General features: G+C 41.2%; 1 protein-coding gene and 1 pseudogene across 1 annotated transcript; one reads left to right on the top strand and one right to left on the bottom strand.

Annotated features, from left to right (window-relative positions):
- On the top strand, positions 1–26,472 carry LOC123465116 (zinc finger protein 665-like). Its single transcript, XM_045163301.1, has 4 exons — positions 1–110; positions 7,951–8,033; positions 13,431–13,557; positions 23,653–26,472. Exons 3-4 carry the CDS (start codon positions 13,524–13,526, stop codon positions 26,319–26,321), a joined length of 2,703 nt encoding a protein of 900 aa, XP_045019236.1. The 5' UTR covers positions 1–110; positions 7,951–8,033; positions 13,431–13,523; the 3' UTR covers positions 26,322–26,472.
- On the bottom strand, positions 12,054–12,443 carry LOC123330376 (annotated as a pseudogene).
- Positions 26,473–27,956: the final 1,484 nt, after the last annotated feature.

Raw genomic sequence — 27,956 nt, 5'->3', positions numbered from 1 at the left:
GCCCCTGGTCGGAAGCCACGGCTCTAATACCAAAAGCCCTTGCACACAGACCCGGAAGTTGGAGAGCGCGGAGCCGAGGTCCCCGAGCGGCGCCTAAGCTTCCTTCTAGAGTAAGTTTGCAGAGCCCGCCACCACCCCCCGCCCCCGCGCCGGCTCACTCGTCCTCAGGGTGTGGGAATTCTCAGAGACCTGAAAACCCTGGCACCCGGTGCTCGGCCCCGAATAAACGCTGCCGCTGCCATTGCGGCCCAGTTATCTTTTCGTTTGGGTTTTAAGTGTTGCTGAGGCGGTTTCGGCCCTCGGTCCGCGTAGACACCGCCTCTGGCGACATTTTCCTGCTTAAAACCCTTTTTTACCTCTGGCCTCTCCAAGTAAAGCCCTCTCTCGCGAGTTGGAGTCGCGCCCCACCGCGTCTCCAACCTTCTCGCGTCGCCTTCTCGACCGCTGGAGGCAGAGCCCGTCACCCCCGCTCGCGGAGAGGCCGCGCCCTCTCCCTGGTCCCTGGATTCCGGAGAGCCCGCCCCGCTCCTGAGCCCTCTCGCTCCCAGCCCCTCTGTCCTCGCGTCTCCTCAGGCCGGTCCTTCTACCCGCAGGCACCCCCTTTCCTGTCAGCCCGTCCCCTCACCCCGCGTAGGGTAGGTGACCTGGTGCAGCCTTGTGACAGCCAGTGCTGTTCCATGCCCTATTCAACTCGGTCGGAAAAGGTGCTCTTCCGGTCCGGGGGTGTCTCGTTCTGTCGCCCACTCAGTACATAACTGGAGGCGGGAGGATCAGGAGAAGCAGAGTCAGAAAGACTGAGAGAAATAACTGAAACTGAGAGAAAAGCGTCAGGGAGAACCAATGGGAACACTGAGAATGGCTGAGGGACTTGCAAAGGGATAGTCAAGTCAAAGAGGTTAAGCCTTGAAAATAGCCAAGTGAGTAAAATAGAGAAGTATTAATAAATTAGAAAGCCAGATCTCCAGGGATTGGAAAGCAGCATAGGGAGAACTGCCATGTGTCAGTGATGGGAGCGGGGAGGTGAAGGGCGATGAGGGACGTCAGGTGGAGAGTGCAGAGTCCCTAACTGGGTTTTGGCCGGGTTTGAGTCCAGGCCTCTTGGGTTAGAGTCCGGAGTTGTGTTTTCACCCGGTTGGAGTCTGCCACATGGGCCAGTTTTATCACGGTGCTGGCAGAGAAATACGCCAAAGGGTAAGGAGCAGAGGAAGAAAGGGCTGGAAGGAAGCATAGCCACATGGACTGCCAGAGAGTGGGGAGGAAGGGAGAGTCACAGCGAGAGAAGGGGAGTAATCTGGAGCGCAGAGAGGGAGCCGAAATGGGGGAGGAAAGAGGCAGACACAGGTATGGATTTTTGAAAGACTCAGGAAGGTTGGAGAGAGAGAGCATTTCGAGGGGGGACGAGTTGCAGCAGCCTGGGACAGGACACGTGTGAGGGAGGAAATAGGACAGGGACAGCAGGAGAGCAGAGGGGGAGAAAAAGAGACACCGAGACTCAGATGAAATAGGGAGATAGGTGAACAGAGGGGTAAGCTCGATCCAGGTGTGGCCAGTTGTTTGGATACAGATGATTTTTTTTAGTTATATAGAGGAGGCTGAGAATTTAAAAACTCCTGTCTGTAAGGCTTGTGTCTTTTTTTATTACTTGTGGCAGAAGATGACTTTCATTTGCAAACCCTGTTGAGCCTGGGGCAGTGGCTTGATTCACTGAGTTGTGAGTGACCCCATTCCCTTGTCCTATCATGAGATAGAGGTCAGGGAAGAAGAGACCTGGAGCAAGAAATGACTGACTCTGTCACTCTGTGGTAGCTTTTTATTTTTTTTAAATTTTTTTGGCTGTGCTGTCTTCCGTTCTGTGCCGTGGGCTCAGGAGTTGAGGCTCCCAGGTTCTAAAACACAGGCTCAGTAGTTGTGCACAGGCTTAGTTGCTTGTACTTGTGGGATCTTCCTGAACCAGGGATAGAACCTATGTCCCCTGCATTGTCAGGCAGATTCTTATCCACTGTATCACTATTGGGTAGCAGTTTAAAAGGAACACTTTTTTTTTTTTTTTTTTTAATGGATTCACATTTCTCCTTTATGTATACTGGTTTTTGTAGCTTGGAATAGTTCTTAATTCATTCAGTTTCTGTAATCATTTTTAACTTCAGAAATAAGATTTTTTAGTTTCCAGTATTCTACTCTTATCATGCTTTTCTAAATATGATTATTCTCAGTGTTTTTTAAACTTTGACACCAGATTTTTAGATTAAAAATAGTTCACAATTTTTTTTTTTTTCAAAATTTTTTCAGATTCATTCCTTGCCTGAGTGTTTTTTTCCCTTCATCTCGTACATTTGAAACTCTTGCCTGGAAAATCCCATGGACGGAGGAGCCTGGTGGGCCGCAGTCCATGGGGTCGCTAAGAGTCGGACACGACTGAGCGACTTCACTTTCACTTTTCACTTTCATGCATTGGAGAAGGAAATGGCAACCCACTCCAGTGTTCTTGCCTGGAGAAGCCCAGGGATGGGGGAGCCTCGTGGGCTTCCTTCTATGGGGTCGCACAGAGTCGGACTCGACTGAAGCGACTTGGCCGTAGCAGCAGCAGTTGGTAAGTAGTAAATCATCTTAGACTATTTTGTGCCATACTTAGCAAAAATGTCACCTCGTTTATCAGTTCTAATGAGGTAGATGAATCTAGAGCCTACTATACAGAGTGAAATAAGTCAGAAAGAGAAAGACAAATACTGTGTATTAATGCATATATATGGAATTTAGAAAGATGGTACCAATGATCCTACATGCTGGGCAACAAAGGGAGACACAGATGTAAAGAATAGACTTTTGGACTCAGTGGGAGAAGGGGAGGGTGGGATGATTTGAAAGAATAGCATTGAAACATGTATATTACCATATGTAAAATGGAATGATCAGTGCAAGTTCAATGCACGAAGCAGGGCACCCAAAGCCAGTGCTCTGGAACAACCCAGAGAGATCGGGCAAGTAGGGAGGTGGAAAGGGGTTCAGGATGGAGGGGACACGTGCAATTCATGTTGATGTATGGCAAAAACCATCACATATTATAAAGTAATTATCATCCAATTAAAATAATTTAAAAATAAAAATGAGGAAACTAAAAAATAAAAGTTAATAAGTAAAGATCACCTTGCCTCCCTTTCTCTGAATTCAAAGAGAAATACATCTTGGAGGGTTTTATGTATGGGACATCATGTAATGAAATAGACATATTTTCAACTGTGGTTTTACCAAAGACATGAATTGTGTGTATGTGTTTATGTGTGCACACACAAATGGATATTTCTGGTCTCAGCTCTTTACCAGAGAATAACGGAGGTATGACATTAGATCTTGTGAAATTAAAGGCATTTCTTTGAGAAATGGGAAAATAAAAGAACATTTAACATGATAAAACCAACAAAATAAAATGCTTCATTCTTTCCTTTCAAAAAAAGAAAAAAAAAAACACCTCGTTTAACTGGTTAGTCTAATGGTCTGTTTTCTCCATTTTCTATGATCAGTGAAAAAAAGTGAGCTGTGCGGTGATATGAAGATGTTTCCCTCAGGTCCCTTTTTGACTTGTCTGTGCAAATAAGGAAGGATGGGCTGGATTGACCTGGAACCTTCCAACAAAGCCTCTCTATTCATAATGAAAAAGATTGCTCAGATCCTATTTCTAAGCTGACTCCTTACAATGTTTTTTGTACCAGTGGATATACATTTTCAATTCTGTATTTTTAAAATATTTTACTGCAATCTTATAATAAAGAATTACCTGCTTGGTATCAGTTTGACCCAATCTTGAAAGAAAAGTTTCCTTTGCTCAGGTACATGACAGATGTTCCTGGTGTTAAATGGGATGGGCATTAAGGACAAACTTGGCCCACTTGTCCTTCAGCCTCCCATTTCATTATTCAGTTATACCTGGTTCTCTTCACTCTTCTCATAAACGGCTTCTCTCTGGGCCTGAGGGAGCCCACTTGTAACATGGAGATGAGAGACTAGACCGGAAACTCTGAGCATGAGCAACACAGACCCCTGAAATGATTAGCCAAATTGGCTGTGTGTCTGTGTGTGGCAGTTCTGGTTTGGAGGGAGTGTCTGGTGGTAATTAGAATTTTAAATAGATCCCAGTCCTCCCTCAATGAAAAATGAAAAGGAAACTAGGATGGAGGCAGGATCACAGGCTCAGAATTAGATGACTTCTATGAATAAGGCTAAATCTGAAGGGAGATTTTTTTTACGTTCAGACCTCCACTGGCTTTCATTTGTTCTTGGGACAAAAGCTTGACTCCTTGCTGTGGCTCCACAGCCCTCTGTCAAGCTCAGGGCCCTGTAAGAGTCTCCAGCCTCATCCTGGGAGCTGACCGTTTGCTCGTGGTTCAGCCTGTCCTGGTCTCATTTACCTTTTCTCTGTTTCCAAATACCAAAACCATTTCTGTCTGACATCGTAGTTCCTTTTCTCACCTTCAGGTCACCCTGGCTGAGGCCCTTTGTCACCCTTCAAGTCTAGGCTCAGAGAGGTCTCCCCATCCCCTCCTAACAGTCTCTCTCATGTTACCCAGGTTTATTGCCTCTGTATCAGTTGCCATGAGCAGAAATTAATGCCCTTCTTCAAGGGTTATTTTGAGTCCTTCCTGGTTTCCCCTCTTTTTAGGGCTCATAGTGTTCCTCTTCTTCCCAGTGTGGCTGCAGTACCTGATACTGGAAATGTCTTTAGATGACAGGACTATGGGTTGGGCTGAATAATCCTCAGGGAAGACCAAGAGAACAGGGCAGGTGATGAAGATGTTTCCCATGTTCTGGACATTTCAGCTGTAATTGATCTTTACCCCATGTGACTACTTAATTACTCAAAAGATGAGCCAAGAAATATAGGAAGTCCTGAAAAGCCCTACAGAACTGGTGTCCTCAAGCAGTGGGCTAAGATGTCCCCATGTTTAGTCTGCTGGGTTTAGTCCTCTGCAGCCCCCAGATCTAAGCTCTGTCCATCCAGGGACCAGTCACCATCGTGGACAGCAGCTTTGCCTTCTAGGAGTTCATGTGCTCAGTGTCAGCGATTATGATTTCAGTGCACTGAGGATGAGCAGAAATCCAAAACCTAATGGGGCAGGAAGGGGACGTTGCCCCCCACTCCCACCCCAAGAGCTAGAATATCTTCCAAGTAGGTGTGTGGGGAAAACAGGAGATAGTGAGACCTGGAGACCCTTGCTTTGAGACTTCGTCATCTCAAATACCTTTGTACCTGGACTCCATAGCGTCCCCAGGTGGAGGCAGACTTTCCCAGGAGGGCCAGTCTCTTGGTTTCCATACTGCACGTGCAGTGTCCTTTGGGTGGTAGCTCATGGACACTCCTCTTGTGATCCCCTTTGCCAAGAAACCCTGGTGCGCTTTAGTCTTGCTTAGTCCAGTCATGCAGGGAGGAGAGGTAGACAAATGGGGAAAGCCGAGGGAGCCTGGTCAGGTCTGCAGAAGGCTTGTGGCAGTACTTGGGGGCATCAAGGTGAGCCCAGTGAATGGAGTGTGCGCCCATCCTGAGTGTAGTTGCAGGGACAAGGCGGGTGTGGATCTGTTGGAAAAGAATGTCTCAGTTCAGGCTGGAGAACCTGGGAGCGGGTTTGTTGGAGAGCCCACATGGAAAGGTTTGAGGTTCTAGTGCCTTAGCTCGTGTTCCTGGGACAGCAGTGCTGAGGCTGATACTTGCCTGCACAGGTTTGATTTGACAACTTGTGACCACACGTGAGCACCAATGAAGGATGTGGAATTCAGCCAAGAGAAGCCTTTTCCACTGTTAGAACTGTGGCCTGGGCTGAGCCTGCAGGCACCTGTGGGTGCAGGAGGATGGGAGCCTTGGGCTTGAGGGGTTGGTTCTAGCAGGTGCCCCCAACATCCACTCCATGCCCTGGCTTTTGTTGGCTCTTTTAGCAGGCAGGCACCATAGAGTAACAGGGAAAATCTCAGGTCATTTTTTGCATCAACTTTGGTATCATTGTGTACTTGGGGTTGCCGGTGAAGAAAGGTTCATGTGCATTTGGGAAGATACCAAGAGAATCTGGAGTGTTTCCTTGGAAGATGCTGAGGTCTCAGTGGGCCATGTGCATCATTGGAATTATCCCTCTTTTTCATAGTCTTTGGAGATTTCGGTGTTTGACCCGGATCACTCACTGTAAATGAAAATATGGTGTCTTGTGTCTGTGGATCCTTGGGTGTCCTCTTTTGTATTTTGCTTCATGCATGAGTTATCAGGGCTTGGAATGCTTTGTGTTTGTATAAGAGGGTTAGAGGCTCATCATGGGCTCTGTGGACACTCTGTTGGACACCATTAAAGTTTGTAAGTTTGTTTGAGTCCCTCTGGGAAAGTAGGAGTATTAAGGTTAAGATCACAGAATGCTTGTTATAAGGTGGTCCTGCTCAGTAGGGATCTCAGGGCCCAACCTGCGAAGAGTCATAAAGTCCTGTGACATAGGGGAGGATGGCTCCAAAAAATCAGAGGGCAGTGATGCCACAGTGATGTGCAGCCTGGAGGCTTGTCCTGTAGAAGATGCAGCTGCAACTGTCTTGCTGCCAGGCTGTATTCTCTGTTATCCACTCCTGTCCCTCCCAAAATAAGCACACATACAGGCACATTACAGAAAACACAGAGTCTTAACTGCACTGTTGGTGGTAATGTAAATGGTACTGCTATGTTGGAAAATAAAATGGAAGTTCCTTAACAAATTAATACAGAACAGGCCTACAGTCTGTCAAACCCATTTCTGACAGATATCCAAAGGAAAAGCAATCAGTTTTTCAGGGATATGTCCACAGTCCCATGAGTGTGACTGGATTTGCAGTAGCCAAGGCATAGACACAACCCAGATGTCTCTTGACAAAAGAATAGGTAACAAAAGTGTGGAATAGAAATATTTATTATATACTGTATATTTATGAACTATTTTTTCTCTGTATATAAATATAAAAATCAAGGATCCTGAATTTATGCCAGAATGAATGAACCTAGAGAACATTATGCCAAGTTAAATAAGCCTGACAAAGGAGGACAAACACTGTATGTGGAAACTAGAATTTTCAAACTCACAGAGCCATCAAGTGATAAGGCTGTTACCAGGAGCTGGGTAGATGGGGAAATGGGGCAGTGGTAGTCAAAGAGTAGAGATTTTCAGTTGTAAAATAAGTAAGTTCTGGGGATCTGAGGTACTGCATGCTGCCGGTAGTGTTTCTGTATACTTGAAATTCACCTAGAGAGAAATAATACAGTGTACTCATAGGTGGAAGTGTAACTTATTCGACTATAATAATTATTCATTGTATGAATCCATCACATGATCACTTTGTACACAGTACGTTTATACCATTTTTGTTAGTTACACCTTAGTAAGACTGGGAAAGAAAGAGAGTTGGGGGGTGCTTTTCTCCTCTGAATGGTGCTCTGTCCAGGCTTCACGTTTCATTCATGAGGCATTTGCATACCCATGTTTTGTACCCTCTGTCCAGAGATTCCCCTTCAGGTAGTTTGTGTTGGTCCACAGCTCGAGAATGTTTAAGATGCCCCAGTTGATTCCAGTCTGGATCCCTCACTGAGCATCAGGAGTCTGAGTTCTCCCAGTCCTGAGGGCTGAGATCTGGGCCGAGGAAGGCATGCTCTGTTCTGAGTGGGGATGGATCAGGGCCTGCTGTGTGACCTGAAGGAGATTGCGTGGTCAGTGGAGGTGCCTCCTGCTGCTGTGTACATGAGGCCTTACCAGGAGGGGAGTGTGATCCGAGGGAAAGTGTGGGAAAGTCCCAGTTGGTCTCTCTGCAGGAGTTGACTGTCCTGAGTCCCTCCTGAGACAGTGGCCACAGGGGAGTGTCTGTTCCTCGTGGTGAAGGCTTCGCTGTGTGTGTGGTTGGGGCTCAGGAAGGGGATGTGTTGACTCTAAGCATGAAACAGCATGTTTTAAACTTTCATGATAGACCTCTGAAGACTCGTGTTGCCTGAGAAAGCCCTGAAGTTAAGGAAGAGGAAAGAAAAGGAGTGAGGCATGGCTCTTTCTCAGGTAAGGTCATATTTAGTCTGTCCTTCCTGAAATGCCCTTTTCTGGACTCGCTAATTGTGCCTGACTCTGGAGTGTCCTGTGTGACTCCTGTACCCTCACACTCACCCAGGGCCTTCCCTCAGGCCCTGTCGTCTCCACTTAGATCCCGTCTCCCCATGACCCGGTGACCTGGCCCTTGTGAGGAGGCTCCCCTGGGCACCGTCTTGGGCAGGGCTTCTCACCCATGGGTTGGAGACGGGGTCTCAGTGCTGTTGGGCAGCAGGGATTGCTTAGGGCCCATCTGGATGCGCTGTCTGCTCTGTCAACCAGGGTAAGGAAACTGCACATGGAAGACAGGTGTTAGTATGCACAATAGCTGGTAAAACCTGGGAATCAGATCAGTTGAGACTATCCTTTCCCTTTTGTGTATCTTGACATCCTTGTGAATATACCTTACATATACACAAAGAATTATTTCTGAGTACTGTGTTCTGTTCAGTTGGTTTATTTATCTGTTTTTATACCAGTACCACATCACCTTGATTACCTTGTAATAGGTGTTGAAATAGAAAAACCTCCATCTTCCTTCTTCAAAAGTTTTGCTGTTTGCTCTTTGAATAGTTCTGTGACTTTCACTATGTTTTATTCTGCTTCTAGAAAGATTGTCATGGCAGTTTTGATAATGAGTTAATTGGTTGATTGATCCTTTGGTTATTAAAGAATCTTTTTTGATATAGCATGTTTCTTTTGTAATCTTTATGACTTTTACCTATGAAACTTTGTCATGTGGGAAAGAAGATAAATTTACTTCTTTTTCAATTTGCTGACCTTTGATTTCTTTTTCTCATCTAATTACTCTAAGGGTTTCAGTGCTTTGTTGAACTGTAGTGCAGAGTGTGCATCCTGGCCTTCTTCTTGACCTCAGAGGAAAAGCTTTCATTCTTTCCCCATTGCTGTGCTCTTTTCATGATGGCATTTATTATGTTGATGTTAGTATAATGTATTGTTTGTAGTTTGTTGAGTGTTCCATCTTGAAAGGTTGTCAAATTTTTGTTAAATGGTTTTTTTCTGCATCAAGATGATCCTGTTTTTTTTTTTTTCCCTTTTAATCTGTTAATGTAGTGTGTCATATTAATTGCTTTTTGTATGTTGACCTCTCCTTGCCTTATATGAATAAACTCCACTTGGTCATGGTGTCAGATCTTTTTATTTATTTTTTTAATTGAAGGATAATTGCTTTACAGAAGTTGTTGTTTTCTGCCAAATACCAACATGAATCAGCCATAGGTATACCTGTGTCCCCTCCCTCCCATCTTCCTCCCTATCCCACCCCTGTAGGTTGTTAGAGAGCCCCTGTTTGAGTTCCCTGAGTCACTCTGCAAATTCGCATTGGCTCTCTACTTTACATATGGTAATGTAAGTTTCCATGTTACTCTCTCCATACATCTCACCCTGTCTTTCCTCCCCTTCTGCCTCAGTCTGTTCTCTATGTCTGTTTCTCCAGATCTTTTTAATATGTGTTGAAGTGGGTTTGCAAGTATTTTAATTTTGCATCAGTATTCGTCGGGGGTATTGGTTTCTAGTTTTCCTTTCTTGTGTCTTTGGGAAATCAGCAAACTATTAGAATCATGATTGCTCCATACAATTAGCAGGATTAGTGGTAATTCTTTTGTAAATGTTTGGTAGAATTTGGTCCTGTATTTTTCTTAGAGGTTTCTGACTACTTTTTAAATCTCTCTAGTTATAATGGGCTTCCCTGGTGACTCAAATCATAAAGAATCTGCCTGCAGTGAGGGAGACCCAGGTTCTATCCCTGGGTCGGAAGATTCCCTGGAGAAAGGAATGGCTGTCTAGTCCAGTATTCTTGTCTGGAGAAATTCCATGGACAGAGGAGCCTTGTGGGCTACAGTCCATGAGGTCACAAAGAGTCAGACACGACTGAGTGGCTAACACTTTCACTTTCAACACTTCTCAATTTTTTAAATTTCTTAATAAGTAAAAGAGTTTGTATGTTTCTGAGAATTTGCCAGTATCTCCTATATTCTGTCATTTATAGGCATTGTTGGTCATAGTACTTCCTTATATTTAGAAACTTTGTTTGACCTCAGTTGTAATCACTCCTGTTTGATATCTGTTTTTAGTTATTTGAATCTTTTTTCTCTTTTCCTTAGTCTAGGTGGGGGTTTTCCTATACAGTTTTTTCAAAACATCAACTCTTGGTTTGTTGATTTTTATATTTTTCTACTTTCTATTTTATCTCTGGTTTAATCTTTCTTATTTACATGTTTCCTTCTGCTAAACTTGAGTTTAGTTTGTTTTCTGTTTTCTGCATCCTAGAGGTCTAAAAATAGATTTCAGATTTAAGATCTTTTCTCTTTTTTACTGTAAGCATTTAACGGTTCAGACTTTTCTTTTAGTACAGTCTTCTCTGTGTGTTATAAATTTTGTAATGTTGTCTTTTTGTTTTCATCCATGTATTTAAAAATTTCCATGTGATTTTTTTCTTAGATCCATTTGTGGTGTAAGAGTGAGTTGTTTAATATCCACATTTGAGGAATTTTCTTTTCTTCTTGTGTTTATTTCATTGTTGTTAGGGAAGATACTTTTCTGGTCTCAGTCTCTTAAAATGGTTAATTTTGGCCTAACATGTGGTCTCTCATAGAGAATGTTTTATGTGTCCTTGAGATGCATGTGTTTTATGCTGTTGTTCGGTCGTGTGATCTGTACATGACTGTTCAATGTTTGCTTCATTTTTCTGAGATATTTAATGTTAGATGTATATATATTTTTACTTGTTCCAGCTTATTGGTAAATTGACCATTTTATCATTATACAATATTTATCTCATTGCACTTTTTTTTTTCTTCAGTTTATTTTGTCTGATATAACAGTCTCCCCTGCTCTCTTTAGGATGGGCTGTCTTTTTCCATCCTTTCACTTTTCACCTTTCCATGTCCTTAGGTTTGTGAGTACTACCCGTTTCAACTCTGACATACTCTGTGTCTCTTGCCCTGTGTTTTTCCTCCTGTTCCTTCTTCTAGTGGCCCCTGCTCATGTGCATCATATGTTGGTGAAAGACAGACACCCTGGACAGCTCCTTTCATGCCACTGCAATTTCAGAAGCAATGTATTGAATGTTTCCTTCCTATCATGATGTTTTGTTGAGCTAGTCTTGCTTAATAACTATATTTTTTTCCATATTCTTTTTTGCTATGTTTTTTAATTCTCCAAGAAGTTTTTTTTACTTTGCTATTGTGATAATATTTTTTTGTCATAACCTAATGACTCTTGTAATTTCAAATCACTGTTTTATTAAAGGAAAAAAAAGCAAAGAAAGCCTTTGGCTTCTGTTAATGCCTTGCTATGTAAATTTAAATGGATAAAATTGTATTTGTATTTTTGTATATGGTAATTTTATTATGAATTGAGTTCAAGTATTCTTCTTCTTCTTTTTTTTTTTTTTAATGTTTTTACCAGTTTTCTTTTGGTAGCCTAGTATAGAATCCTGTTGACAAACTCAGCTGAGTACAAAGGATACATTTTTATCATCTGAACGATGCTGAAATACATGTGAATAAATGGATGATATAAAATTGTCCAAAAAATCTTCCAAAAGACGAATCCTGTCATTTCAGTTAATTTTTTTTATAGATAAGCATGCATGCATGTGCAATAGAAGACATCATGATTTAAAAACTACATATCACCTTTTTTTTTTCAGTTGAAATTATGTTATCAGTATAATCTGTGGCCTTGAAATTTTCTAAACAATCCTGTTAGTGTTTTAAGTAGTAAATTACTAACAGTTTTGTTCCTGTATCCATGTCTATAATGACCTTTCATGCCATTCCACATTGTTCACCTTGGACATTTTTTATCATACTAATACAATATTTATTTGTATTTCTTCTGTCAAACCCTGAGCCCACCACTTTCCCCAGGCTGCCTGGGGAGTTACAGGAAAGGGAACATACAGGGCAGACACAGGAGAAAGAACTATGGGAGGTGGAAACAGCTCCTTCACATCGTGAAGAAGATGAGCTAGACCACCATCAGGCAAAAGAGCCCCATGGCCTTTGGGAGGTCCAAGCCCATGGCGTAGAAAAGCTACTGTTTTGGGGAAGGGTTCCTAGCATAACAGTGATGAAGCTCCCGAACACAGTCCCACTTCCAGCCCTGGAGCCAGCCACCCCTGCTGTGGCAGCTCCAGGGAACTTGGCTGCTGTGTCAGAGTCCTTTGAAATGGCACTAGTTTGGAAGCTGTGGCTAGGAATAAGTGAGATGGTCTGAGGATCTGGGGCTCCCAAGCTGCTGTGGCTCTCATCGGTCAGTGTCTCCAGTCCTTCACCACTGCAGACAGTGATGACTCAACAGGGGGGAGGTTCTCCCGATCATGGAGAGGGTAGAGATGAATTTGGCACAGGCGTCCATTTTCAGGGGATGAAGGCCTGAGGCCCAAGAGCTGCTCTCCCTGCAGAGAAGACAGAGGGGCAGGGAGGAGGCTCACCTTGGACTTCTTTCACGTTTTCTTTAGGAGCCCTCTGTCAAAGGACTTTTAATGTTCTCTGTATTACTTAACTGTTAGATGCTTAAGCTTCAGTTGCTGAGCCCAAGCCTCTGAGTTCAGGTGCTTCATGTAACATTTCTTACCTTCTTGATCTGAGTCGAGTTTCTCAGAGTGTCTGTGACATAGGTTTTCTTCTGTAAGGTGGGAACAGATCGTTCTTTTTTTTTTTTATTTTTTTTATTTTATTTTTAAATTTTACATAATTGTATTAGTTTTGCCAAATATCAAAATGAGTCTGCCACAGGTATACATGTGTTCCCCATCCTGAACCCTCCTCCCTCCTCCCTCCCCATACCATCCCTCTGACAGATCGTTCTTTAATGAGCTATTTTATTAATGACAGATTTTTGCCTGTAAAGTATTTATTTAATGTTTAGAGTAATACTACAGTAATTTAGAGCAACAGGAAGCCTTCAGACACTTCTGGTCCTTGCTGCTGTTATCAACGTCATAACTGAAGCTTTTGATCTTTCCATTAAAAGTGCCGTGGACTGCGTCATCTCTGTAGACACCACTCATGCTGTACCTCATCTAGATAATGAATTGCACTCACTGGGTAGAACATAATATCTGACACTTCTGTATAGCCAAAACAGTGTTGAGTTTTATTTTTATATATTTCATGGATTTTGAACAGTGATGAAAAATCCATATTAATTGGAGGATCTCATAAGGTCTTATGAAAAAGCATAAGAAATTAAAAATAGAGATGCATAATTTCTCCAGATACCCCTGCATGGATCTGTTAGAACACATACTTCAAGTCAATCCTTACCCCTTACCACTCTTCTCTTTTGCATGAAAATGAGAACTTCTCATGGCTCTTTTGGTGACATGTGGTTTCATTTCAGGAACGACTGACCTCTGAGGATGTGGCCATCGAATTCACTCAGGAGGAGTGAGAATTCCTGGACCCTGCTCAGAGGGCCTTGTACAGGGATGTGATGCTGGAGACCTACAGGAACCTGCTGTCTGTGGGTGAGGATGACTTCCTTCCAGAGCTGCCCTTGGGTATCTGCATTTTCCCTGTGTGCCCCTTGGGAGGCCCTGATGTCTTTCATTTGAGAGTTCTGTGACTGGGGCATGACACAGCTTCACAAGGTTAAAATGACCCTGTTCAGATGCTGTGTCTATTTCATGTCATATCTGAGGTTATCCCAGAGCTTAATTATGTACAAAGCTCATTGGCAAATGTTAAAAAAAAAAAAATACCGAAAAACCCAATTTCCTATTTTCTATCTTTTGACTTTTGGCTCAGTGTTTTAAGAAATCCACAGCACTTTAGATTTCTTTCTTCTGATAATGCTGAATATCTATTTGTTTGTTTTTGCTTGCTTGTTTACTTTTTTTTTGGCTGCACCATTCTGCATGTGCGATCTTAGTTCCCTGACTAAGGATCAAACCTGCACCCTCTGCATTGGAAATGCAGTCTTAACCATTGGATCACCAGGGGAGTCCCAGAATTTCTGTTTCTGATCTGACTAGTATCTCCACATTGAAGCATGAGAAAAAGCTCTGGACAGTGGGGAATGATGTATAAGTAGCCAAAAATACAATGTATAAAGAAAAATGAGTATTTCAAAAGGGATGTTTTTTTCTGTTTAGGATTGGGACAAGCTGGTGTGTTGGATCCTCTGTAGTGGTTACTTAGGAAAATGTAAGGAGAGTGGGTAGAGAGATCATCTTTTTGATCTTAGATCCTACGAGGGGAGCATATGTGAATCTTGCAGGCTCTTAGCTTGCCATCTGTAGGTCGAGTGCATGGTCCCATCTCAAGATCCTGTAATGTCTGACCTTCATGTTGTATTATTTTTACTCTTGTGCTGCTCTACCCAGTCTGGGAATGTCAACTGTTCCTGATGTTACATTCTCCTTACTTTGTATGTTTTACCTCTTAAATTTCTTTGAAATATATTCCTGAGGGTCTGAAATTTTATCTGGTTTCCTTGCTGTGATAATCCACCTATGTTTAATTGGCAGCCTCTGCTGAGTCTCTGTGGAGTGGATTTACTAGGTAACAGAAAACTGTGATGGAGACATTATTCCTAATGTTATTTTCTTGCTCTGTACAAAGTCACCACTTGAAGCTATCCAGTAGAGTGGTCAGTATGTTCTAGGATTATGAGAGAGAAAGTATCACGAGAGCCTGATACATCTTTCTGGGTTATTTTCTGGCTTTGGAGACTCTGTCAAGGGCACCATGACAGTGTTGTTCATGTGTATCAAGGACCATATATTTTAGCCTCTGTAAATGGTATGGGAATTTATCCCAGGACAACTTTGTCCAAGTTCACATTCTTATATCTATGAGGCTATTGGCTGCACTGTTGTTCTGTGCATTGTAGGTATTTTTTTATTTTATCATTGAGTTCAAATTTCTGTGTTACTCTTAAGTGTTTCTGTTTTGTATTTGCAATGCGTTGGACGGTTGATTGGGGAATGGTCCCTATGGTGGAACTGGTGATCAGTCCCTCTTAAAATTCTTTATATATTCTTTGTACACATTTACTATCAGATGTATGATTTCCACATATTTTCTCTTTTACTGTTGATTGTCTTTTCAAACTCGCTGCACTTTAATGCACAGTAGTTTATGATTTTTATATAGTTCAGTTTATTAATATCTGGTTTTATTTTGTGGCCTGTGCTTTTGGTGTTATATCTGGTAAATCATTTGTGGGTCCAATTTCCAGAAACAGTTCCTGCACGTTTACTTCTAGGAGTTTTACACATTTGGGACTTAGGTTTAGGTCTTTGAACCATTTTGAGTTCATTTTTGTCTGTACTGTAAGATAATGTTCCAAGTAAATTCTTTTGCTGGTGGGTATTCAGTTTTGTCAACATGTCTTGTTTCATAGACTGCTTCCCCCATTTAGTAGTTTTTACACCCTTGTGAAACATCTTTTGAACATCTCCGCAAGAGGTGTTTTTGTTTTAACCATTCTTTTAAGGTATGCTGCTGCTGCTGCTGAGTCGTGTCACTTGTGTCTGACTCTGTGCGACCCCACAGACAGCAGACCACCAGGCTCCTCTGTCCCTGGGATTCTCCAGGAAAAAACACTGGCGTGGGTTGCCATTTCCTTCTCCAATGCATGCATGCATGCACGCCAAGTCGCTTCAGCCATGTCCTACTCTGTGCAACCCCATAGACGGCAGCCCACCAGGCTCCTCTGTCTTGGGATTCTCCAGGCAAGAATACTGGAGTGGGTTGCCATTTCCTTCACCACTTTTTAAGTATAGTTAATTTACAATGTTGTGTTTCAGGTATACAGCAGGTTACAAGATACTCAATATAGTTCCCTGAGCTATAGTAGGTTCTTGTTGTGTATCTATTTTGTATATATATTAGTTTGTATATATTCAGACTCCTAATTTATCTCTCTCTTTCTTGCCCCCACCACCATCCTGTACTCTCCCCTTTGGTAACTATAAGTTTGTTTTTTATGCTGGTGAGTTTATTTTGTGAATAAGTTCATTTGTATCATTTCTTTCAGTTCAACATATAATATCCTATGATATTTGTCTTTCTCTGTCTGATTTCACTTAGAATAATCCCTAAGTGTGTCTATATTGCTGCAAAAGTCATTACTTCATTGCGTTTTATGCGGTGGAGGTGGCAACCCACTCCAGTGTTCTTTCCTGGAGAATTTCATGGACAGGGGAGTCTGGCAGGCTGCAGGCCATGGGGTCTTAAAGAGTTGGACACGGCTGAGCTACTTCCACTTCACAGTATTCCCTTGTGTATATGTACCACACATTCTTTATCCCTTTGTCTGTCAGTGAACATTTAGGTTGCTGCCATGTTTTGCCTGGTATAAATAGTGCTGCTAACAACATTGGGGTGCATGTGTCATTTTGAATTAGTTTTCATCCTTTCTGGATATATGCCCAGGATTGGAATTGCTGGTTTATGTGATAGCTCTATTTTTAGTTCTTTATGGAACCTCCATGCTAGTCTCCAAAGTGGCAGTACCAATTTATGGTCCTTCCAACAGTGTAGGAGGGTTCTATTTTCTTCACACCCTCCCAAGCATTTATTGTTTGTAGACTTTTTGATGGTGGTCATTCTGACCAGTGTGGTGATACATTTTTGTGGTTTTGATTTGCATTTCTCTCATAAGTAGAGACGTCAAACATCTTTTCAGGTGACTGTTGGACATCTGTTTGTCTCCTTTGGAGAAATATCTGTTTTGATCTTCTGCCCAGTTTTTGATTGGGTTGTTCGTTTGTTTTGATATTAAGCTGTATGAACTGTATATTTTGTATATTTTATATACAATATTGTATATTTTGGAAATAAATCCCTTATAGGTAGCATCATTTGCATATATAGTCTCCTAGTCCAAAAGTTGAATTTTTGTTCTTTTTTTGGTTTCCTTTACTTTGCAAAAAGGTTTTAAATTTAATTAGGTCTCATTTGTTTGATTTTGCTTTTATTACCATGACTCTAAGAGATAGATTCAAAAACATTTTGCTGACATTCATGTCAGTGTTTTGCATTTGTTTTCCACTATGAATTTTATGGTATCTGGTCTTGCATTTAGATGTTTAACAGATTTTGAGTTTATTTTTGTATGTGGTGTTAGAGAATGTTGTAATTTCATTCTTTTTCATGTAACTATCCATTTATCCCAGCATCACTTATTAAAGAGACTTCTTCATTCTATATTCTTTCCTCCTTTGTTATAGAATAATTGACTATAAGTAAATTGGTTTATTTCTGGGTTTTCTATCCTGTTCTGCTGATCTGTGTTTCTGTTTTGTGCCATCATCATACCACTTCCTTGGTGGCTCAGACAGTAAAGCCATCTGCGTACAATGCAGGAGACCCAGGTTCAATCCCTGGGTCAGGAAGATCTCCTGGAGAAGGAAATGGCAAGCCACTTCAGTATTCTTGCTTGGAAAATCCCATGGACAGAGGAACCTGGTAGGCTCCAGTCCATGGGGTCACAAAGAGTTGGACACGATTGAGCGACTTCACTTTCACTTTGTTGACTGTCAGTTTGTAAGTATAGTCTAAACTCAGGGAACATGATTCCTCCAGCTCTGTTCTTCTTTCTCAAGATCATTTTAGACATCAGAGTCTTGTATTTTGGTACAAATTAAGTTTTTCTTTGTTTTATGAAATATGTCATTGTTAATTTGATAAGGGTTGCATTGAACATGTAGATTGCCTTGGAATAGTATGGTCATTTTAACAGTGTTACTTCTTTCAATCCAAGAACATGGTATGTGTTTCCATCTGTGTCATCTTTGGTATCAGTCATCAGCATCTTATAGTTTTATGAGTATAGTTCTTTTGACTTTTTAGGTAGGTTTATTCCTTAGAATTTTATTCTTTTCTATGAGATGGTGAATGGGATTGTTTCATTAATTTCTCTTTCTGATATATCGTTATTAGTGTATAGAAATACAGCAATTTTCTATATATTTTGTATCCAGCAAGTTACTCTCTTCATTGATGAAGTTTAGTAGTCATCTGGTGGCATCTTGGGGATTTTCTGTGTGTAGCATCATAGTGACAGTTTTACTTCTTTTTTTATTTTTTTTAACTTGAATTCCTTTCCTTTTTCTTTTCTGATTGTTGTGGCTAGGACTTCCAAAAATATGTTCAATAAAAGTGGCAATAGTGAACATTCTTGTCTTATTCATGTTGTTAAGGGGAATGCTTTCAGTTTTTCCCTGTTGAGTATGATGTTAGCTGTATGTTGGACATATACAGTCTTAATTATGTTGAGGTAGGGTCCATCTGTGCTGACTTTCTGAAGGGTTTTTATCATAAATGGCACTTGAATTTTGTCAGAATCTTTTCTGCGTCTATTGATGATCATATGGTTTTTAGTCTTCAACTGTTAATGTGGTGTATCATAGTGATTAACTTGTGGATATTGAGAAATCTTGCATCCCTGCAATAAATCCCACTTGATCATGGTATGATTCTTTTATGTCGTTTTATGTATTAGTGTCTGAATCTGCTCTTTTGAACTCAGGGAAGGTCTAGGAGAATAAAGTGTTTTTCTACAAAAAAGAGTTGGATGCCTCAGAAAGGCTTTTGTAACTGCGAAGGTCCTCCAGAGTCAATTTCAATCCCTCCTTTTCTTTGATACTCCTTGATCTTGAGATGAACATGTGTGGAAGAAGAAACGAAGTAAATGTCCAATCAGATCAGATCAGATCAGCTCATTTGCTCAGTCGTGTCCGACTTGTTGTGACCCCATGAATCGCAGCACGCCAGGCCTCCCTGTCCATCACCAACTCCCGGAGTTCACTGAGACTCATATCCATTGAGTCAGTGATGCCATCCAGCCATCTCATCCTCTGTTGTCCCCTTCTCCTCTTGCCCCCAATCCCTCCCAGCATCAGTCTTTTCCAGTGAGTCAACTCTTTGCATGAGGTGGCCAAAGTACTGGAGTTTCAGCTTTAGCATCATTCCTTCCAAAGAAATCCCAGGGCTGATCTCCTTCAGAATGGATTGGCTGGATCTCCTTGCAGTCCAAGGGACTCTCAAGAGTCTTCTCCAACACCACAGTTTAAAAGCATCAATTCTTCAGCGCTCAGCCTTCTTCACAGTCCAACTCTCACATCCATACATGACCACAGGAAAAGCCATAGCCTTGACTAGATGAACCTTTGTTGGCCCTGGTCATAACAAACACCCTCTTCCAACAACACAAGAGAAGACTCTATACATGAACATCACCAGATGGTCAACGCCGAAATCAGATTGATTATATTCTTTGCAGCCAAAGATGGAGAAGCTCTATACAGTCAGCAAAAACAAGACCAGGAGCTGACTGTGGCTCAGACCATGAACTCCTTATTGCCAAATTCAGACTTAAATGGAAGAAAGTAGGGAAAACCACTAGACCATTCAGGTATGACCAAAATCAAATCCCTTATGATTATACAGCGGAAGTGAGAAATAGATTTAAGGGCCTAGATCTGATAGATAGAGTGCCTGATGAACTATGGAATGAGGTTCGTGACATTGTACAGGAGACAGGGATCAAGACCATCCCCATGGAAAAGAAATGCAAAAAAGCAAAATGGCTGTCTGGGGAGGCCTTACAAATAGCTGTGAAAAGAAGAGAAGTGAAAAGCAAAGGAGAAAAGGAAAGATGTAAACATCTGAATGCAGAGTTCCAAAGAATAGCAAGAAGAGATAAGAAAGCCTTCCTCAGCGATCAATGCAAAGAAATAGAGGAAAACAACAGAATGGAAAAGACTAGAGATCTCTTCAAGAAAATCAGAGATACCAAAGGAACATTTCATGCAAAGATGGGCTCGATAAACGACAGAAATTGTATGGACCTAACAGAAGCAGAAGATATTAAGAAGAAGTGGCAAGAATACACAGAAGAATTGTACAAAAAAGATCTTCATGACCCAGATAATCATGATGGTGTGATCACTGATCTAAGAGCCAGACATCCTGGAATGTGAAGTCAAGTGGGCCTTAGAAAGCATCAGTACGAACAAAGCTGCTGCTGCTGCTAAGTCGCTTCAGTCGTGTCCGACCCTGTGTGACCCCATAGACGGCAGCCCACCAGGCTCCCCCATCCCTGGGATTCTCCAGGAAGGAACACTGGAGTGGGTTGCCATTTCCTTCTCTGTGGGGAGCGAGCTGCGCCCGTGGCAAGGTCATGAGGAAGGAGGCTTGGCATACGCAAAGGTGGGATCGAGCCTCAGGAGTCCCCTTGGAAATTCTCGAGCATCTACCCCCAAAACCAGAGTCTGCCTACTTTCTGCTTTGTGCTTTCACCTACACCTCTGACTTTACGGGGGGCTGTCCCCCACTACCTCTCTCTGAAAAAAGAGTTAGCTTACAGCTCCAGTTAATAATTCCTGGGTGTGACAGTGTTTCAACCTACAAACTCCTTTGGAAGTCCTCTAGCCTGCCTGAATAGGTTTTTCCGGCCATATGTGATTGTTCAGAGCCTCCCAACTGTGAGAGGCAGGAGATGTTCTAAACTGTCTAAACACAGATTCTTTTGAGTAGTTAAAAGATTGATTAGAAATTGTATTGGTGAAGGGTTTTTCACTTATTGAGCCAATGTTTGCTGCTAAGTCTCCATACTCCTTACCTACTGTGTCCTTGGCAGTGTCTACTGGCATGGGCTATTGATTGATATAATGGGTGTATAGAAATGTAAGTAGTAGCCTCAATGTTTGTAACCTTGGACCCTTGAGTTAATTCTTTTCTTGATTGAGCCCACCTCACCTTTGCCCTATAGGAATGCAGCTTTGTCCAGTGCTTTTTTGGAGGCTGGTGCCTGACTTTAGAATAATCACCTTTAGAGAAAAATAAGTTTTCTGAAGAAAGGGTCTTAAAATGTTAACAGGCCTCCTGGCCAGAAGATGATGTAAATCACCTGAACTTTTGCATATGATAAGTTTGAAAGCCTGGCTTCGATTAGGATCAGGAACTGCTGTCCTTGCATGACTCCACCCCTTCCCCCATTATCCTCTATGCACAACTTAAGGTATAAAAACTACTTCGGAAAATAAAGTGCGGGCCTGGTTCACTGAAACTTGGTCTCCCCATGTCGTTCTTTCTCTTACCTTCTGGCTGAATTATTCAGCCTCTTTTCTTCACTGAATTTTCCTACTGAGCTATCCTTATTTCACCACTCTTTATATCCTTAATTAACGTTTAATTAAGCAGTTGTTTCCTGATCCTCGCCGACGCCATCCCCGCTTCGAACTCCCTGGATCAGCTGGGGCTGGACCCCGGCACTTCTCCAATACATGAAAGTGAAAGTGAAGTCGCTCAGTCATCTCCGACTCTTAGCGACCCCATGGACTGCAGCCCACCAGGCTCCTTCGTCCGTGGGATTTTCCAGGCAAGAGTACTGGAGTGGGCTAGTGGAGGTGATAGAATTCCAGTTCAGCTATTCCAAATCCTGAAATATCCAATGGAGAGATTAATCGTACTTGTCAGAGGAACCTAGGTTTAGATAGCCTTTTCCTGGATTTTCCTTCTGATTTCTGCTAGTAAGATTCTTACACAATATCCTGGAATATTGTGTATGTTCTTCTCGAATATAAGCATTCCATTGTAACTTACAAAATTCACAGTTGAATACATTACACTGTAAATAGTATAACAGGTATTACCCTGCTTTCTCCATATATCACAGTCACTTTAAAAATCTCTCTTGTTTCTGTCCCATACCCATAGTATAATGCCCATAAATTTGCTGAACCAGTTCTTTTCTTTTAAGATCAGTATATTAGTTTGCGCTCTCAGTTATTTTCACAAAGACTTGCAGTCACAAGCTGATATCTGACATAAACCTGTGTGCCCTATGCTCCACGCAGGCCCTTTCTTCATCCTGACCATTCCTCACATAGTATGTTGATATGGATGGAAACATTGTTCTTACTTATCACATCCCTCCACCTTCTACATACTCTCACTGTAAAGATAATGTCTGGTCATTTATTGAACAAGTTTCTCAGGACATGACCTAAATCACTCTGTGCATCCATAATGATTCACAACCCATTCTGAGATGGGATGGTTGAATAATAGTTAAACAGACTACTTCTGTCTTGTATCTTCTTTGATATTTTCTTTCTAAGTTCCTTGTATTGTTTTTAATATTTTCTAATCTTTTCTTATCTATTCATTTGGTGGTTGGTCATGTTTACAAATAAGTTTTCTCAGTCTATAGGTTCAGATTCATATCCTGGTTCTCTTAGCACTTTGTGTGCCAATTGGGTGTGTCTCCTGCTCTGATTAGAGAAAAACATGTTAATTTACCTGAAGCCTGTTAAAGCAAATTAGTGCTGTCAGTTGGCTTACAATAGTACATGTTTTATACTAAATACTCAAAATTTATTTTTGTTTAAAAAAAGTAATATCTATATTCTGTCATGTTCTTTATGATACGACTTTATCTACATTACATCTTTTAAAATTTTATTTATTTTTTAATTGAAGGATAATGGCTTTACAGAATTTTGTTTTCTGTCAAACCTCAACTACATTATATCTTGTTTGCTTTTCACTTGCAACATTTTTCAGCAATATTGTGTCTGACCCTAGTCAATAAACACACAAAGCATTCACTTTTTATTCATTATATTTTGGTGCCATTAAACCAGGTAATTAAGAATAGTGCATGGCTAGAGATTAGCCTTCCTTGGTGGCTCAGTGGTAAAGAATTCACCTGCTAATGCAGAAGATGCAGGTTTGATCCTTGTGTCAGGAAGATCCCGTGGAGAAGGAAACTGCAACCCACTCCACTATTCTTGCCTGGGAAATCCCATGGACAGGGGAGTCCAGTGGGCTACAGTCCACGGGGTTGCAAAGAGTCAAACACGACTGAGCGACTGAAGAACAATAACATAGGTAGGGATTGCTTTGTTTATTGGCTGTTAGAAAAGTGGTGACTATTTTACGTCTTAATTTATGTGTCATTTACAGATGATGGTCTTTTAGTGTGTATCCTGCAATGCAGCTGACACATACTACTTGTTAGCGTTGTAAAATGACTTTCTTTATGGGTACATAGTTCTATAGCAGATTTTGAAAACTATGTTGTTTCCAAAAAATTGTTTTAGTCATATTCTTCATTTTCTCATTTGTTTTCAATTGTAAACAACCAATTATGACTAGTTAATTATTAATTGGGTAAGCTTGGTTTTGGATTATTTACTGTTACAATATATAATATATTGTTTAGAATTTATTTATGTACAGTAAGTATTCAGAATACAGTGATAGTGTAATATTTTTCTTTTCAATTTGAGACAACTGTTGATTGATACATTCCTAAGGGTTCTGGTAGAAAAATACTCTGTTTTTGAGAGTTGGCATAAGATTGTCCAATGTGAGTGTGTTTGGCATATGGTTTTTAAAACTAGACTACCTTAACGGTGAATTTATATTACCCTTTCTTAAGTTAAGAATTCTATTCCTTTAGTGTTTCTAAAAACTTAAGGTCATCATTGTGGTGTTTCATAACTTGGTGTAAGTATTACTCTTGGTGTAATATATATTCAACATGAAACATTTATTTTTGAATTATTGTGAGCAGGATACCTATGATTCTTTTTATCTTGTAGATATCTCTCCTACACATGTGATCAAGCATTTACAACCCAAAGCGAACAGTGAGAAACTAGAAACATTCCAAACATCGATGCTGGGAAGACCTGAAAGCTGTGAAATCAAACATTTTCATCTTTGGGAAAGTCAGGAAAATATGCATGACTTTGAGTGTCAGGGGAGAGACGACAAAAGAAATTACAAAGGGACACCTGTAAGCCTTAATGGAAATGTGCCTGATGGAAGAGATTCGCATCATAGAAAGGATGCAGGAATCAAGCCCTTTGGAAACAGACTTGGATTTAACTTTCAGGATAAGCTGCAGATATTTCAAACTAGTGGGATAATTTCTGAATATAATGAAGCTAAGAGGTCTGTCAACAACAGTTTCTCATTTTCACCACTTCAAAGAATTCCTCCTTGTGTCCAACCCAGTGTTTCTAATATATATGGGAATGATTTTATGAATCCTTCAGTAATAACACAAGAACTCAAAGCACACAAGGAAAAACCTTACAAATGTGATGAGTGTGGCAAGACCTTTCGTGTAAAGTCAATCCTTTTAAGTCATCAGACAGTTCATACTGGAGAGAAACCTTACAAATGTGATGAGTGTGGCAAGGCCTTTACTGACAGCTCACACCTCAGGAGACATCAGAAAATTCATACAGGAAAGAAATTATTTAAATGTGATATATGTGACAAAGTCTTCAGCCGAAATGAACACCTTGCTGGTCATCAGAGGGTTCATTCTGGAGAGAAACCTTACAAATGTGATGAGTGTGGCAAGGCCTTTACTCACAGCTCACACCTTAGGAGACATAAGAAAATTCATACAGGAAAGAAATTATTTAAATGTGATATATGTGACAAAGTCTTCAGTCGAAATGAACACCTTGCTGTTCATCAGAGGGTTCATACTGGAGAAAAACCTTACAAATGTGATGAGTGTGGCAAGCACTTTAGTCAACCTTCACAGTTCACAAGTCATAAGAGATTTCATACTGGAGAGAAACCTTACAAATGTGATGAGTGTGGCAAGCAGTTTAGTCAACCTTCACAGTGCATAAGTCATAAGAGATTTCATACTGGAGAGAAACCTTACAAATGTGATGAGTGTGGCAAGGCCTTTCACGTAAAGTCAATCCTTTTCAGGCATCAGACAATTCATACTGGAGAGAAACCTTACAAATGTGATGAGTGTGGCAAGGCTTTTACTGACATCTCAAACCTCGGGAGACATCAGAAAATTCATACAGAAAAGAAATTATTTAAATGTGATATATGTGACAAAGTCTTTAGCCGAAGTGAACACCTTGCTGGTCATCAGAGGGTTCATACTGGAGAGAAACCTTACAAATGTGATGAGTGTGGCAAGCACTTTAGTCGGGCTTCACAGTTCATAAGTCATCAGAGGGTTCATTCTGGAGAGAAACCTTACAAATGTGATGAGTGTGGCAAGGCCTTTCATGAAAAGTCAATCCTTTTAAGGCATCAGACAGTTCATACTGGAGAAAAACCTTACAAATGTGATGAGTGTGGCAAGGCCTTTCGTGTAAAGTCAACCCTTTTAAGTCATCAGACAATTCATACTGGTGAGAAACCTTACAAATGTGATGAGTGTGGCAAGGCCTTTTCTGACAGTTCAAGCCGCAGGAGACATCAGAAAATTCATACAGGAAAGAAATTATTTAAATGTGATATATGTGACAAAGTCTTCAGCCGAAATGAACACCTTGCTGGTCATCAGAGGGTTCATACTGGAGAGAAGCCTTACAAATGTGATCAGTGTGGCAAGGCCTTTCATGAGAAATCAATCCTTTTAAGGCATCAGACAGTTCATATTGGAGAGAAACCTTACAAATGTGATGAGTGTGACAAGGCCTTTCGTGTAAAGTCAATCCTTTTAAGGCATCAGACAGTTCATATTGGAGAGAAACCTTACAAATGTGATGAGTGTGGCAAGGCCTTTCGTGTAAAGTCACCCCTTTTAACTCATCAGACAGTTCATACTGGAGAGAAACCTTACAAATGTGATGAGTGTGGCAAGGCCTTTCATGAAAAGTCAATCCTTTTAAGGCATCAGACAGTTCATACTGGAGAGAAACCTTACAAATGTGATGAGTGTGGCAAGGCCTTTCATGAAAAGTCAATCCTTTTAAGGCATCAGACAGTTCATACTGGAGAGAAACCTTACAAATGTGATGAGTGTGGCAAGGCCTTTCATGAAAAGTCGGTCCTTTTAAGGCATCAGACAGTTCATACTGGAGGGAAACCTTACAAATGTGATGAGTGTGGCAAGGCCTTTCATGTAAACTCAATCCTTTTAAGGCATCAAACCGTTCATACTGGAGAGAAACCTTACAAATGTGATGAGTGTGGCAAGGCCTTTCGTGTAAAGTCAACCCTTTTAACTCATCAGACAGTTCATACTGGTGAGAAACCTTACAAATGTGATGAGTGTGGAAACGTCTTCAGTCAAAAAGCGCATCTTCAGCTTCACTGGAGAATTCATACTGGAGAGAGACCTTTCAGATGTAATGAGTGTGGCAAATTCTTCAGTCAAAATTCACACCTTAAAAGACATTGGAGAATACATATAGAGAAACCTTTCAAATATTTCGAGTGTGGAAAATCCTTTACTCAGGTCTCAGCACTCACTAAACATCAGAAAATCCATACATGAGAAAAACTTATGTGAATGTGGTATATGGTTGCTGCTGCTGCTGCTAAGTTGCTTCAGTCGTGTCTGACTCTATGCGACCCTAGAGACGGCAGCCCACCAGGCTTCCCTGTCCCTGGGATTCTCCAGGCAAGAACACTGGAGTGGGTTGCCATTTCCTTCTCCAATGCATGAAAGTGAAAAGTGAAAGTGAAGTCACTCAGTCGTGTCCAACTCTAGCGACCCCATGGACTGCAGCCCACCAGGCTACTCCGTCCATGGGATTTTCCAGGCAAAAGTACTGGAATGGGGTGCCATTGCCTTCTCCGGTGGTATATGGTAGAAGTCTTCAAAATTCAAAGTTCAAAATTCACACCCTACTGTTGATCAGAGAATTCATACTACTGAGAAACCATATAAATATCATGAGTGTGGCAACATCTTAGGCTTCATGAGAAAATTCATACTGGATAGAAGCCAGATATATATGTATTTATTAGTCAGGTCTTTAGAACATGAATTCATTCTAGAAAGATTCATCATCAATTTCACAAATGTTAAAAAAAATAAAAAATAAAAACAAACACCCTATCCTCACAGCTTACATCTCAGCAGTAGTATCAGAGTATTTATCCTGGAGAAAACACACAGCAATGTAATGTGTGTGGCAAGGATCTTACCCAAAAGTCACAAGATAGGAACATAGTGGAGCCATACTTACCAGACTCAGTGGTTGTGGCAAATCCTTTACCTTTCTCACTATATGTATTCTCTGATGACTTTAGTTCAGGTACTCAACAACTGCAGTAAGTCCATATTTGAAGAGAAGCTATAGAGATCTTTTCTTGTAAAAGAAACCCGAATTCTAACTCAGCAAAGATGATTCTTTGGGAGAGTAGTCCACCATCTTTTTGGTCTCCTTGCTTTCTGAATAAAGTCACTATTCCTTGTCCAACAAGTTGTCTCTCAGTTTATTAGCGTGTTGTGTGGTGAGCTCTAAGAGCTTGGCTTTGGTAATACATTGATCAAATGTATTTGCTACATGCATTTCATGATGGTCTATGTGAAGGAATCAGTGAAATGAAGGGGCCGACTTCATTAGATAAAATTCATTCACATCCGTGTTTCCTGGAAAAACACATAGCTTGAATTACGAAATTCAGTAGTGTGTGTGAATTAGCAACAGGGAGGGTGGAAAATAATGTAAAACTAGGACATGACTCATCATAGTCAGTAGGATCAGGAAGCCCTTCCATACATAGTCCAGCCTGTTATAAAACATAATGTTCTACCAACTGACCTTGAACAGAGTAGGCAAGATGTTGAAAGGACTGGGCTTTTCATAGGAGGAGAGGGACAGTTACCAGGGACTGATGGTGTGCTAGGAACAATGCCTAGGAAAAGGGTCATGTTCTCCATTGAATAGAAATAACTGTTGTATGTATGATTAAAGAAGAGTTACTCTTATTTGTGGAAATTGAAGACAGAGCTGTCACGGTCTTTGTAGACTGGGACCTGGGGACTGGAGTCGACCAGAAGAAGGACGCAGGGGACCCTAGTCTCAAGTGAAACAAGGGTGCTTTATTTGCAGAAACACATGTTTATATATCTTCATACAAGGCAGCTTTAGATAGTAAAAAAATTGAGGGAAAACAAAGC

This window comes from Bubalus bubalis, chromosome 18 (genome assembly GCF_019923935.1).
Source record: "Bubalus bubalis isolate 160015118507 breed Murrah chromosome 18, NDDB_SH_1, whole genome shotgun sequence".
NCBI lineage: Eukaryota > Metazoa > Chordata > Mammalia > Artiodactyla > Bovidae > Bubalus > Bubalus bubalis.
This window is presented reverse-complemented; position numbering and strand designations above follow the sequence as displayed.